We start from the raw sequence: 14,019 nt of genomic DNA, 5'->3' as shown, positions 1-14,019 counted from the left end.
ATTTTGTGTCTTTTTAAAATAATTTTGTGTCTTTTTTGGTAATTCTGTGTATTTTTGGTCATTTTGTGTCTTTTTTGTCATTTTATGTCTTTTTTAGTAGTTTTGTTTCTTTTTTAAATATTTTTGTGTCTTTTTAAAAAAAAATTGTGTCTTTTTTTAAATGATTGTGTCTTTTTTGGTCATTTTGTTTCTTTTTTAAGTAATTTAGTTTTTTTCTGTCATTTTGTGTCTTTTTTGTCATTTTGTGTCTGTTTTGGTAATTCTGTGTCTTTTGTTGGTCATTTTGTTTTTGTGTTTTAAGTAATTTAGCGTTTTTTCAGTCATTTTGTGTCTTTTTGTCATTGTGATACTGAGTTTGAGACCCCTGGTCTAGACTGTAGGTCTGTTATTGTAACAGACATTTCTAAGTGACCCCAAACCTTTGAGCGGTGGCGTCAATAAGAAAGTTTGGTTCCACAACAAAGACACAAAGATGAGCCGGTAAAAACAAACCCAGACGCTCTGTTTGTCCACTTTATACACTTTTAATCATCAAATCCATTCTGCAAACACCAGTAGTGCAAGATTATTTTACCTGTGAACAACGCGAGTCTCACAGAGCGACAGGAAGCGAGTCAGCTGCTCCGTCACCGGACACCGCCGAGTTCATCTTCATCATCATCATCATCATCAGCTTCTCCTCCACGAACGACTCGTTCAGAGACTCGAGAGTCCGTCAGTGAAATGTGTCCGTCGTCCTTTTATTTGTCTCAGAGTTTTAACGTGTGAACAGGCGAGCTTCCATCCCACAGCAACAAACTCCAACCAGGATTTAAAGGCACTCATTTTCTCCTAGATTGTGTAGATTTCTGTGTGCCGGGAGATTATTCAGCGAGATATGATCAGTTTATTTCAGTTATCATAAAAAATATTCTATTCATTCTAAAGCTGTCAAAATCAAATTAAATAAGAAAAGGAAAGAAATATTTAAATCGAACAGTTTTGTCTGATGACAGAAGCCTGTACTCATGTTTGTTTGTCTGTAAAGACTCGAGTGTTGAGAAAACTTTTAAAATGTGCCGGTCAGATTTTTAGAGAACTTTAAAGTGTTATTTCACCTCCTTCCCAACAACAGTCACTCTTCCCCTCGTTTCCCCTTTTCAACCAAAGCAGTTCCCGGCTGGTTCGGACCATTAGCACGCTAATGTTAGCACGCTAGCAAACGCCCGGAAACGTTCGCCCGCTAACGATCGCCAGCTACTGTTCGGCCGCTAACGTTGTACGCTAACTTTCGCCCGCTAATGTTAGCACGCTGGCGATCGCCCGCTAACGTTCCCCTGCTAACTTTCGCCCCCTAATGTTAGCACGCTAGCGATCGCCCGCTAACGTTCCCCCGCCAACTTTCGCATGCTAGTGTTAGCAAGCTAATGTTTGGCCAATAACATTCACACGCTAGCAATCGCCCGCTAACTTTCGCCCGCTAAATTTCGCCCACTAACTTTAGCCCACTAATGTAATCACGCTAGTGATTGCCCGCTAACATTAGTAAGCTAGTGATTGCCCGCTAACTTTCGCCTGCTAACGTTATCACGCTAGTGATTGCCCACTAACATACGTCCGTAATGTTACCAAAAACTGGTTTTGCAACTGGGCACCGACGGGGAACTTCCACTGGTCGAAAAGGGGGTTTTGAGATTTTTAAAAACTTTTAAAGACTTGAAAATTTTGTGTTTCAAGTAACACTGAAAAATAAATAAACACTTCAGTTTTGCTGGCGTTCATTCTGACAGAATTGAATGAGTGAACATATTTAAAAAGACAAATGTTTTGAGTGTCAGATTCGTCTTTCCGGATTCAACTGGACGTGGGTCACGAAGACTTTTGTGTTTTAATAAAAAACCTCTACCGTGTTATCAGTATGATGCTACTGCTTTGTTCTTGGTGCCTTTATCTGAGAGGACAGAGAGAGAGAGTCTGATCAGAAAGGTTCTCGTGAGGAAAACACCAACATTCAATAAAACTAAAGAAAACTGACATTAACATTTTTTACCCTCACTCGAGGTGTTTTTGTTGTTTCTGAAAAATAATTAAACAGGAAACTTCTTCTGATGTAACGAACATTTAAGTCACAGACTGATCAGCTGTTTCCTCTGACATGAAACAACGACTGATCCGATCAGACGGATTCATTAGATTTTTGGGGTTGGTGTTCTCCGTCCTGGTGCTCAGACCACCCAGGTTTAGTTCCTGCAGGTTTTTCACTCCGTCTCTCTGCTGCTATCAGACCAAACTTGAAAAAAAAAAAGGATAAACATTTTTTAACTGTTACTTTTGAAGCAGGCAGTGAACGCAACAGCTCGGTGCTGTGGAGTTTTAGATCAGGACGCCGGATTTATAAGACAGAACAAGAGCGTCACTGTGAAGCAGAACTCTGGTTTCTATCTGGTGATCTGGTTGTCGGAGCAACAAGAAGCAGCTCGGACTGAAACTCTGAAGTTCACTCAAAGAGTTTTTATCTGAGAGACACCGAAGAATCGAAGCTGCTTCAGTCAGACTCGTCCTGACTGAGACCTCAGGACCAGGACTAGGACCAGGACCAGGACCAGGACCGGGACTAGGACCAGGACTAGGGTCAGGACCAGGACCAGGATCAGGACACCTCGATGATCTCCATGCTGCCGGAGAAGCTGGACTGGCTCCCGACCTTCCCGATCTCCTCCCTGGACCGGCTGTCCGTCATCCCGTCTCCGAACTCCATCTGGCAGCTTCGTCTCTTCAGCTGCTTCTCGAAGCTGCTCTCCTCGTGCCAGCTCCTCCTCGAGTCACCGCGGTCGCCCGTCCTCTGCCGGCTGCGCCTCCGCACCGCCTCCAGGCCGTGGCTGCAGCTGTACGCCGCGAAGCCGGCGGTGCCGCCCCCGCCGGCGCTCAGGATGGCGGAGGTGGAGTAGAAGCGCGTGGAGTCGGAGGAGAGGTACCAGCCGCCGGCCAGAGAGGAGGTGGAGACGGTGACGGGGCCCAGCAGGATGTCCGAGTGCCAGCCTTTCAGGGCGCCGCCGGGTCCCGGTTTGGCCAGGTGCTGCTGGCTGCGGGAGAGGCCGAACAGGAAGCTGGTGGCGTTCTCCTCCATGCTGCCGCTCCGGTGCAGCGGGTGGGAACAGCTGGGAGCGGCGGCGGCGGCGGGCGCAGGCTTGGCGAGGCTCGGCGTGCCGGCCTCCTCCTTGTCGGGGCTCTGCTCCGGGGTCGACTGCTCCGACACCTCCTCCACCGGGGAGAACTGGCACGGCTTGCTGGTCGCCTCCTTGAAGCCAGGCGGTTTGAAGAACTCGGCGGCGTCTCCCGCCCCGCCGTGAGGAACGAACACGCGGTGAGGAGCGCCGCCGCCCGGCTCGCCGTACGACTTGATGTCCAGAGAGAAGGAGCGCTTCAGCCGGGCGCTGTCCTCGGGCCCGTCGGCCAGCTGCAGGCCGCTCAGAGCCTGAGCCAGCAGCCGCTCCTCGGGGGCGTCGGCCAGCACGCAGGGCAGCGTGAGGGGCTCCAGCAGGGCCGGGCCGGGGCCCCCGGGGGCCTCCGGGCAGCCCGCGGGCTCCGGGTCGTCGGGTTGAGCGACGAACTCGCCGCCGAACGACTTGAGTTTAGTTTCGGTACCAAGAGGACATTTGATCTTCTTCTCAAAGTCCAGCAGCTGCCCCAGGAAGTTAAAGTTGGGAGAGATGGTCGGCCTCTTCTCCTTCACAAACCTGCAACACAAAGAGCGCCGTCATTAGTGGCGGCCCCCAGGGCGCCGTCATTAGCGGCGGCCCTCAGGGCGCCTTCATTAGTGGCGGCCCTCAGGGCGCCGTCATTAGTGGCGGCACCCAGGGAGCCGTGGCCCCGTGGGACACGCAGCGCCGGGCGCTAACGAGGATGCAGCTCATTAGGACAGACCGCCGCTTTGTTTCAGGAATGTGACACAGAGACAGAAAAGCTGCTGAAGCTGCACAAAGTCTGACAATAAATCAAACAAACAGAACTGCATCATGGGAAATGTAGGATTCAGTCAGAAAACTGAACTACACTTTAATTATTGGGGCTGAAAAAACATCTTCATTCACCTGATATTTCAGTTTTAAGTAGCTTTTAAAATATTTTTAATAAGCATCATATAAAAATCAAATACAGTGTTTTTAGTGAGAGAATGAATCCAAAATAATAAATAATAATTTAAATAATTGCTGTAGGGGCCAGTGCTCGGTGCGATTGCCCCGTGGCCCTAATAAACAAATAAAATAATAATAATAATGATAGGTGGGAAAAATATAAAAATGCATTAAAATAATTACAATAAAGAAAAATAAATAATAATGTCATGAAATAAGTCCTAAGAACTTAAACCTAAATAGAGGACAGGTGTCTCAGTGATGTTGTTATTGTTTCTGTGATGTTGTTGTTGTCTCTGTAATGTTGATATTGTCTCAGTGATGTTGTTATTGTTTCTGTGATGTTGTTGTTGTCTCTGTGATGTTGTTATTGTCTCAGTGATGTTGTTATTGTCTCAGTGATGTTGTTATTGTTTCTGTGATGTTGTTGTTGTCTCTGTAATGTTGATATTGTCTCAGTGATGTTGTTATTGTTTCTGTGATGTTGTTGTCTCTGCAATGTTGATATTGTCTCAGTGATGTTGTTATTGTCTCTGTGATGTTGTTGTCTCTGTAATGTTGTTGTCTCTGTGATGTTGTTATTGTCTGTGATGTTGTTGTTGTCTCTGTGATGTTGTTATTGCCTCTGTGATGTTGTTATTGTTTTTGTGATGTTGTTATTGTCTCTGTGATGTTGTTATTGTCTCTGTGATGTTATTGTCTCTGTGATGTTGTCTCTGTGATGTTGTTATTGTCTCTGTGATGTTGTTGTCTCTGTGATGTTGTTATTGTCTCTGTGATGTTGTGATTGTCTCTGTGATGTTGTTGTTGTCTCAGTGATGTTGTTATTGTTTCTGTGATGTTGTTGTTGTCTCTGTAATGTTGATATTGTCTCAGTGATGTTGTTATTGTTTCTGTGATGTTGTTGTCTCTGCAATGTTGATATTGTCTCTGTGATGTTGTTATTGTCTCTGTGATGTTGTTGTCTCTGTAATGTTGTTGTCTCTGTGATGTTGTTATTGTCTCTGTGATGTTGTTGTTGTCTCTGTGATGTTGTTATTGCCTCTGTGATGTTGTTATTGTTTTTGTGATGTTGTTATTGTCTCTGTGATGTTGTTAATGTCTCTGTGATGTTGTCTCTGTGATGTTGTTATTGTCTCTGTGATGTTGTTGTCTCTGTGATGTTGTTATTGTCTCTGTGATGTTGTGATTGTCTCTGTGATGTTGTTGTTGTCTCTGTGATGTTGTTGTTGTCTCTGTGATGTTGTTGTCTCTGTGATGTTGTTGTCTTTGTGATGTTGTTGTTGTCTCTGTGATGTTGCTGTTGTCTCTGTGATGTTGTTGTTGTCTCTGTGATGTTGTTGTTGTCTCTGTGATGTTGTTGTCTCTGTGATGTTGTTGTCTCTGTGATGTTGCTGTTGTCTCTGTGATGTTGTTGTTGTCTCTGTGATGTTGTTGTTGTCTCTGTGATGTTATTATCTCTGTGATGTTGTTGTCTCTGTGATGTTGTTGTCTCTGTGATGTTGTCTCTGTGATGTTGTTATTGTCTCTGTGATGTTGTGATTGTCTCTGTGATGTTGTTGTCTCTGTGATGTTGTTGTCGTCTCTGTGATGTTGTTGTCTCTGTGATGTTGTTGTCTCTGTGATGTTGTTATTGTCTCTGTGATGTTGTTGTTGTCTCTGTGATGTTGTTGTCTCTGTGATGTTGTTATTGTCTCTGTGATGTTGTTGTTGTCTCTGAAATGTTGATATTGTCTCTGTGATGTTGTTGTCTCTGTGATGTTGTTATTGTCTCTGTGATGTTGTTGTCTCTGTGATGTTGTTATTGTCTCTGTGATGTTGTTGTCTCTGTGATGTTGTTGTTAACTCTGTGATGCTGTTGTTGTTAACTCTGTGATGTTGTTATTGTCTCTGTGATGTTGTTATTGTCTCTGTGATGTTGTTGTTGTCTCTGTGATGTTGTTGTTGTTGTTGTCCCACCTGTACGCCTCGTCCAGAGACATGTCCATCCTCTTCATGATGTAGGCGATGGCGATGGTGGCGGAGCGAGAGATTCCAGCCAGACAGTGAACGAGGACGCGAGCGTTGGACGCCTTCGCCTTCTCTGAAACACACAGCAGCTCTCAGCACACACACTCCCATCAGAAATGCTCCTGCAACATCTACTCAATCTACTACAACACGTTCACAGACATAAAGGTATCAAAAGCAATCAACAGGGCCAGGTAGCGGGAGAGAAAAAGAGATAAAAGTTTCCCTCTAACAGAAAGCTTTTCTGTCCAATCCGTAGCTCCCATCAGTGATCCGACTTCACTTTGAGCATCCTCAGTTCTTCCTGAACGTCTACATACGTGTTTAGTGAAGAAAAACGAAGAAATAGTTTTTTCAGAGCGATCAGAAGAAACTGGTTTCTCTGCTTTCCTCCAGAAATGTTCCCTCCTTTTTACCATGGAGGTCTATGAGGCTGTGGGTGATGTTGAAATCACAATAATGAGGAAAAAAAAGTCAAAATAACGAGAAAAAAGTCAAAATAAAGTCAAAAATGAGAAGAAGAAAAAAGTCGAAGTCACAAAAAAAAGTCAGTCACGAAAAAAAAGTCTAAGTGAGAAAAAAAAGTAAAAATGAGGAAAAAAAGTCAAAGTCATGAGAAAAAAATTTAGAAAAAAAAGTAAAAATGAGAGAAAAAGTAAACAATATTTTTTTTAAAGTCAAAGTCACGAAAAAAATCAAAATGACAAAAAAAGTCAAATTGAGAAAAAAAGTCGAAGTCACAACAAAAGGTCAAAATAACATGAAAAAAAGCCTTTTTCCCATGGAGGTCTATGGGGCTGTGGGTGGTGTTGGTGGATCAAACTAGAACTCTGACAGCTTTACCACACCAATGAGAGGGACAAGACACATTTTATTACCTTTATATCTATAAATTATTTCTGTAGAGTGGAATCTGCGGCCTCAAGCGCAGTTTACAAATTTATTTTTGGACAATTTTTTCTCTCCCTCTGCACTCTAGTGATGATGTCGTCCACTCTAGCCTCTCGATATGGTAACATTGGGGGGATTTGACATGTTTTTGCCAAATAAATTTGAAAACCGTTTGTCGGAACCCTTAGAAAAGTCATAACACACTTGTCATGGCCGAGCCGGTCCATTTAATACCTTTTAGTGTGTAAAAAGGAAAAAGAGGAGTAGTCGACCCAAAAAAAACAAGGTAGAAACGGAAGAATAAAATGAGGAAATACAATAATGAAATGAAGTTAAAATTATAATGTTGATGGTAAAACATAGGAGTTTCCGACAGGACGAGCTTCTGACCTATGAACTCCACGGAGCGGTCGAGCCACGGCAGGATCTTCTCACAGAACGAGTCGTTGACGGGAACTCGGAGGAAGTGGGACTCCGGGATGAAGTCGGGTTTGGGGCACGTGTTGCTGGCGTTCAGGACGTACACGATGTCGTTCTGCTGCATCAGATCCTGAGAGAGAAACAGGTTTAACCCTCTGATGAACAACATAATGACCCCTTCTAATGCACAACATGGTCAAAACATGACCCTCATTCACCCCCATGTCATTTAATACTGCTGTGTGTTTTTGTGCTTCATCTTTTGATATCAACTTATTTTATGATTAAGTATTTTTTAAATATCTTGTTTTTGACAACAACAGATCATTCCATTTTGCTTCTCATACTTTATGAAGAAAAAAAGTTTTTGTTTTTCCCATAGCTAACTACTTGGCTAAGTAGCTTGCTAAGCTAACTACTTAGCCAAGAAGTTAGCTAAGTAGTTAGCTTAGCAAGCTACCTAGCTAAATACTTAGCCAAGAAGTTAGCTAAGTAGTTAGCTTAGCAAGCTACTTAGCTAACTACTTAGCCAAGAAGTTAGCTAAGTAGTTAGCTTAGCAAGGTACTTAGCTAAAAAAAGGATATGGGTCATTTTTGACCCATGTTGTGCATTCGAAGAGTAGTGACACAAAAAGGGATTTTATTAAAAAATGAATAAAGGAAAACATAAAATTAGGATGTATGATGATCAAAAACAAACTAATTGAGGAAAACCTGGAATACTGAATGATGAAAATAATTTATTGCAAAGATATAGAACATAAAAACTCTGGCGGTTCACTTTAGACCATGTTGTGCATCAAAGGGTTAAACAGAGACCAGAGGGACCAGGACCAAGACCAGGACCAGGACCAGGACCGGGACAAGGACCGGGACCAAGACCAGGACCGGGACCAGGATCAAGACCGGGACCAAGACCAGGACCGGGACCAGGGCCAGGGCCAGGGCCTGGACCGGGACCAGGACCAGGACCAGGACCAGGACCGGGACCGGGACCGGGACCAGGACCGGAACCAGGACCGGGACCGGGACCGGGACCAGGACCAGGACCAGGACCTGGAACGGGTACGGGACCTGGACCGGGACCAGGACCGGGGCCAGGACCTGGACCGGGACCGGGACCAGGACCAGGACGGTGCTGCGGTACCTTGTTGAGGACGTCTCTCTGGCAGCCCAGGTACAGGTGAGGCAGGATGCGGGTCGGGCCGACGTTGGTGACGGGCAGGCAGGGCTGAGACATGCAGGAGGGAACCAGAGAGGACTTCCCCTCACACAGACCAGGGAACAGGTGGGAGAACTCAGAGAACCCACCTGGGGAGGAGCAGGAACAGAATCTATATAGAAACACTATTCTGTCTCAGAAATGTTACAAAAAACAACAAAGAATCACCAAAAAATGATGTTAAATTACCAAAAGACACAAAATTACCAAAACGGATTTTCTCCACATATTCTCAGTATTCTCATCTTTCAAGCCTCTCCTGTCCTCTCCTCTCTGCTCTGTGTAAACAGCCTCTCCTGTCCTCTCCTCTCTGCTCTGTGTAAACAGCCTCTCCTGTCCTCTCCTCTCAGCTCTGTGTAAACAGCCTCTCCTGTCCTCCCCTCTCTGCTCTGTGTAAACAGCCTCTCCTGTCCTCTCCTCTCTGCTCTGTGTAAACAGCCTCTCCTGTCCTCTCCTCTCTGCTCTGTGTAAACAGCCTCTCCTGTCCTCTCCTCTCTGCTCTGTGTAAACAGCCTCTCCTGTCCTCTCCTCTCTGCTCTGTGTAAACAGCCTCTCCTGTCCTCTCCTCTCAGCTCTGTGTAAACAGCCTCTCCTGTCCTCTCCTCTCAGCTCTGTGTAAACAGCCTCTCCTGTCCTCTCCTCTCTGCTCTGTGTAAACAGCCTCTCCTGTCCTCTCCTCTCTGCTCTGTGTAAACAGATTTTCAGTGAATATTTCTGACAGAAATATCAACATTTTAACTTTTGCTCACTTTCCTTCACCTTTTCTAAACTAACTGACGATAACGTCTGTTTTTACAGTTTCTTTCTACGGTAAACACTAGATTTGTGGTGATTCTTTAAGGAAAACAAACTTTTCAAATAGCTTCAGAGGGATAAAAAAGGCTTTAATCACAGAAACTTTCATCGCAGACAGAAACTGTAAAAACAGAATTATTGTCAAATTTTACATTTCTGATGAATCGAGAAGGAATCACGTGAAAAAAACAGAAAATGATTTCAAACTGAAGTCGTGTTGTTTATAAATTCATATTAGTTTAATTGGAGTTGTTCCTACTTCGAGCCATGATTGTGCTGATTCAATCGAGCTGCAGGACTTAAAGATTTATAGAGATTTGATAGAGATTTATAGAGATTTGATAGAGATTTATAGAGATTTGATAGAGATTGTGTGATCTCTCAGCAGCAACACAAGTGCTGACAGACAATCTCACAAAATACACAAATCTACTAAATGTCAAACGTTTCTGAGAACAGGTAATACTAAACTTCTTAAACATGTAAAATAATCTACAATATATCCATAAACCATCTATATTTTCATGTTTATCAGAGTATGAGCAGACTTCCTGTCTGTGGCTCAGCTGGCTGAAGCTGCAAATATAAAACTTTAATGTGTTTTAAAAAGTCTCAGTAGTTTTTATTCTTCTGATTTAATGATTAAAGACTCGGCTCTGTTGTCCCTTTAAATCCTGTTAAAGGGTTTATTGTGCTCATTTGTCCATGTTGTTGTGTAACTGTTAAACCTTTGACCGAGTCATTTTGGGAGGCACACAAGTCTTTTTTTTTTTTTTTTACAAGTGAGGGTGGAGTCGTCTGAGCAGCATGACATCATGGTTACATAACGAAACCCTCAAGAGTCTGACGCTCAAACCACTGCTCCACCACGACCTGTGGCTCTGACTCGGACCTGGTGGTGTCTGACTCGGACCTGTTGGTGTCTGACTGGGACCTGTTGGTGTCTGACTGGGACCTGTTGGTGTCTGACTCGGACCTGGTGGTGTCTGACTCGGACCTGTCGGTGTTTGACTCGGACCTGTTGGTGTCTGACTCGGACCTGTCGGTGTTTGACTCGGACCTGTCGGTGTCTGACTGGGACCTGGTGGTGTCTGACTCGGACCTGTCGGTGTCTGACTCGGACCTGTCGGTGTCTGACTGGGACCTGGCGGTGTCTGACTGGGACCTGGTGGTGTCTGACTGGGACCTGGCGGTGTCTGACTGGGACCTGGCGGTGTCTGACTGGGACCTGGTGGTGTCTGACTGGGACCTGGTGGTGTCTGACTCGGACCTGTCGGTGTTTGACTCGGACCTGTCGGTGTCTGACTGGGACCTGGTGGTGTCTGACTCGGACCTGTCGGTGTCTGACTCGGACCTGTCGGTGTCTGACTGGGACCTGGCGGTGTCTGACTCGGACCTGTTGATGTCTGACTGGGACCTGTCGGTGTCTGACTGGGACCTGGTGGTGTCTGACTCGGACCTGTCGGTGTCTGACTCGGACCTGTCGGTGTCTGACTCGGACCTGTCGGTGTCTGACTCGGACCTGTTGGTGTCTGACTCGGACCTGTTGGTGTCTGACTCGGACTTCGTGGTGTCTGACTTGGACCTGTCGGTGTTTGACTCGGACCTGTCGGTGTCTGACTGGGACCTGGTGGTGTCTGACTCGGACCTGTCGGTGTCTGACTCGGACCTGTCGGTGTCTGACTCGGACCTGTCGGTGTCTGACTCGGACCTGTTGGTGTCTGACTCGGACCTGTTGGTGTCTGACTCGGACTTCGTGGTGTCTGACTTGGACCTGTCGGTGTTTGACTCGGACCTGTGGATGTGTCTGACTGGGACCTGTGGATGTGTCTGACTCGGACCTGTCTGTGACCTGTCTGTGACCTGTCTGTGACCTGTCTGTGACCTGTGGGTGACCTGTCTGTGACCTGTCTGTGACCTGTCTGTGACCTGTGGGTGACCTGTGGGTGACCTGTCTGTGACCTGTGGGTGACCTGTCTGTGACCTGGTTGTGACCTGTCTGTGACCTGGTTGTGACCTGTTGGTGACCTGTCTGTGACCTGGTTGTGACCTGTCTGTGACCTGGTTGTGACCTGTTGGTGACCTGTCTGTGACCTGGTTGTGACCTGTCTGTGACCTGGTTGTGACCTGTTGGTGACCTGGTTGTGACCTGTCTGTGACCTGTCTGTGACCTGTCTGTGACCTGTGGGTGACCTGTCTGTGACCTGTCTGTGACCTGTGGGTGACCTGTCTGTGACCTGTCTGTGACCTGTCGGCACTGACCTGAGAGCAGGTGTACGGAGGGGAAGCTCCTCTCCAGTTTTCCCAGCAGGACGCTGAGGAAAGACTCGGAGCTGAGAGAAGACGGATCTGAAGAACTCTGATCGTAAACCACCACGTCCTGATCGCCCTGCAGCTCCAACTACAGGAGACAGAGACAAAGAGACAGAGACACAAAGAGGCAGAGAGACAAAGAGACAAAGAGACAAAGAGACAAAGACACAAAGACACAAAGACACAAAGAGACAGAGAGACAAAGAGACAAAGAGACAAAGACACAAAGAGACAAAGACACAAAGACACAAAGAGCCAGAGAGACAAAGAGACAGAGAGACAAAGAGACAAAGAGTGACTTTAACTTTCAGACTCTGTGCAGGTGAGTTTCTGAGTCTCTGAGTTGTTCTAGTGACTCTGAGTTGTTCTAGTGACTCTGAGTTGTTCTAGTGACTCTCTGAGTTGTTCTAGTGACTCTGAGAGTTGTTCTAGTGACTCTGAGTTGTTCTAGTGACTCTGAGTTGTTCTAGTGACTCTGAGTTGTTCTAGTGACTCTGAGAGTTGTTCTACTGACTGAGTTGTTCTAGTGACTCTGAGAGTTGTTCTAGTGACTCTGAGAGTTGTTCTAGTGACTCTGAGTTGTTCTACTGACTCTGAGTTGTTCTAGTGACTCTCTGAGTTGTTCTAGTGACTCGGAGAGTTGTTCTAGTGACTCTGAGAGTTGTTCTAGTGACTCTCTGAGTTGTTCTAGTGACTCTGAGAGTTGTTCTAGTGACTCTGAGTTGTTCTAGTGACTCTGAGTTGTTCTAGTGACTCTCTGAGTTGTTCTAGTGACTCTGAGAGTTGTTCTAGTGACTCTGAGTTGTTCTAGTGACTCTGAGTTGTTCTAGTGACTCTGAGAGTTGTTCTAGTGACTCTGAGAGTTGTTCTAGTGACTCTGAGTTGTTCTAGTGACTCTCTGAGTTGTTCTAGTGACTCTGAGTTGTTCTAGTGACTCTGAGTTGTTCTAGTGACTCTGAGAGTTGTTCTAGTGACTCTCTGAGTTGTTCTAGTGACTCTGAGTTGTTCTAGTGACTCTGAGTTGTTCTAGTGACTCTGAGAGTTGTTCTAGTGACTCTGAGTTGTTCTAGTGACTCTGAGTTGTTCTAGTGACTCTGAGTTGTTCTAGTGACTCTGAGAGTTGTTCTACTGACTCTGAGTTGTTCTAGTGACTCTGAGAGTTGTTCTAGTGACTCTCTGAGTTGTTCTAGTGACTCTGAGTTGTTCTAGTGACTCTGAGAGTTGTTCTAGTGACTCTCTGAGTTGTTCTAGTGACTCTGAGAGTTGTTCTAGTGACTCTGAGTTGTTCTAGTGACTCTGAGTTGTTCTAGTGACTCTCTGAGTTGTTCTAGTGACTCTGAGAGTTGTTCTAGTGACTCTGAGTTGTTCTAGTGACTCTGAGTTGTTCTAGTGACTCTGAGTTGTTCTAGTGACTCTCTGAGTTGTTCTAGTGACTCTGAGTTGTTCTAGTGACTCTGAGAGTTGTTCTAGTGACTCTCTGAGTTGTTCTAGTGACTCTCTGAGTTGTTCTAGTGACTCTGAGTTGTTCTAGTGACTCTGAGAGTTGTTCTAGTGACTCTGAGTTGTTCTAGTGACTCTCTGAGTTGTTCTAGTGACTCTGAGTTGTTCTAGTGACTCTGAGTTGTTCTAGTGACTCTGAGAGTTGTTCTAGTGACTCTGAGTTGTTCTAGTGACTCTGAGTTGTTCTAGTGACTCTGAGAGTTGTTCTAGTGACTCTGAGTTGTTCTAGTGACTCTGAGTTGTTCTAGTGACTCTCTGAGTTGTTCTAGTGACTCTCTGAGTTGTTCTAGTGACTCTCTGAGTTGTTCTAGTGACTCTGAGTTGTTCTAGTGACTCTGAGTTGTTCTAGTCCCTGAACGTGTCTGTGCAGCGGTACCTTCTTCTTGGCCGAGTGCTGCAGCAGCTCAGCGATCTGGACCTTGTCCTGCTGCAGCCTCCTCTTCATCAGCTTGGAGCAGTTCACGTTCACCGCCTCCAGGATGTGTGACGAGTTGTAGTCGACGAAGGGCCGGCTGTCGATCAGCACCACGCGGTCCAGCCCGCCCTCCAGCAGGGACACCAGGGCCTCCGCCCCGATGGGCTGCACCGCCGCCATGGGCCCCGCCGCCGCACTGGGCCCCGCCCCCCTGACGGGCCCCGCCCCCCTGGTGGGCCCCGCCGGTCCTGCAGGATGTTCCGACATGTCAGTCTACTTCCCCCTCGCCGTCCTTGCCCCCTCCCACCCCCCCCACCCCCCTCCCCCTCCCTCCCTGG

The 14,019-nt window shown here is 46.1% G+C and overlaps 1 protein-coding gene across 1 annotated transcript; it reads right to left on the bottom strand.

Annotated features, from left to right (window-relative positions):
• Window positions 1-513: 513 nt before the first annotated feature.
• dusp16 (dual specificity phosphatase 16) lies at window positions 514-13,977 on the bottom strand. The gene is made up of 6 exons (XM_059325955.1): window positions 13,643-13,977; window positions 11,716-11,854; window positions 8,584-8,747; window positions 7,407-7,566; window positions 6,075-6,198; window positions 514-3,716 (listed from the first exon to the last, which is right to left on the bottom strand). The coding sequence occupies exons 1-6, from the start codon at window positions 13,946-13,948 to the stop codon at window positions 2,630-2,632; spliced, it is 1,980 nt and encodes a 659-aa protein (XP_059181938.1). The 5' UTR covers window positions 13,949-13,977; the 3' UTR covers window positions 514-2,629.
• Window positions 13,978-14,019: the final 42 nt, after the last annotated feature.

This window comes from Centropristis striata, chromosome 22, assembly GCF_030273125.1.
Source record: "Centropristis striata isolate RG_2023a ecotype Rhode Island chromosome 22, C.striata_1.0, whole genome shotgun sequence".
NCBI classification, from domain to species: domain Eukaryota; kingdom Metazoa; phylum Chordata; class Actinopteri; order Perciformes; family Serranidae; genus Centropristis; species Centropristis striata.
The sequence above is the reverse complement of the archived record's forward strand: the minus strand, read 5'-3'. Positions and strand labels throughout refer to the sequence as shown.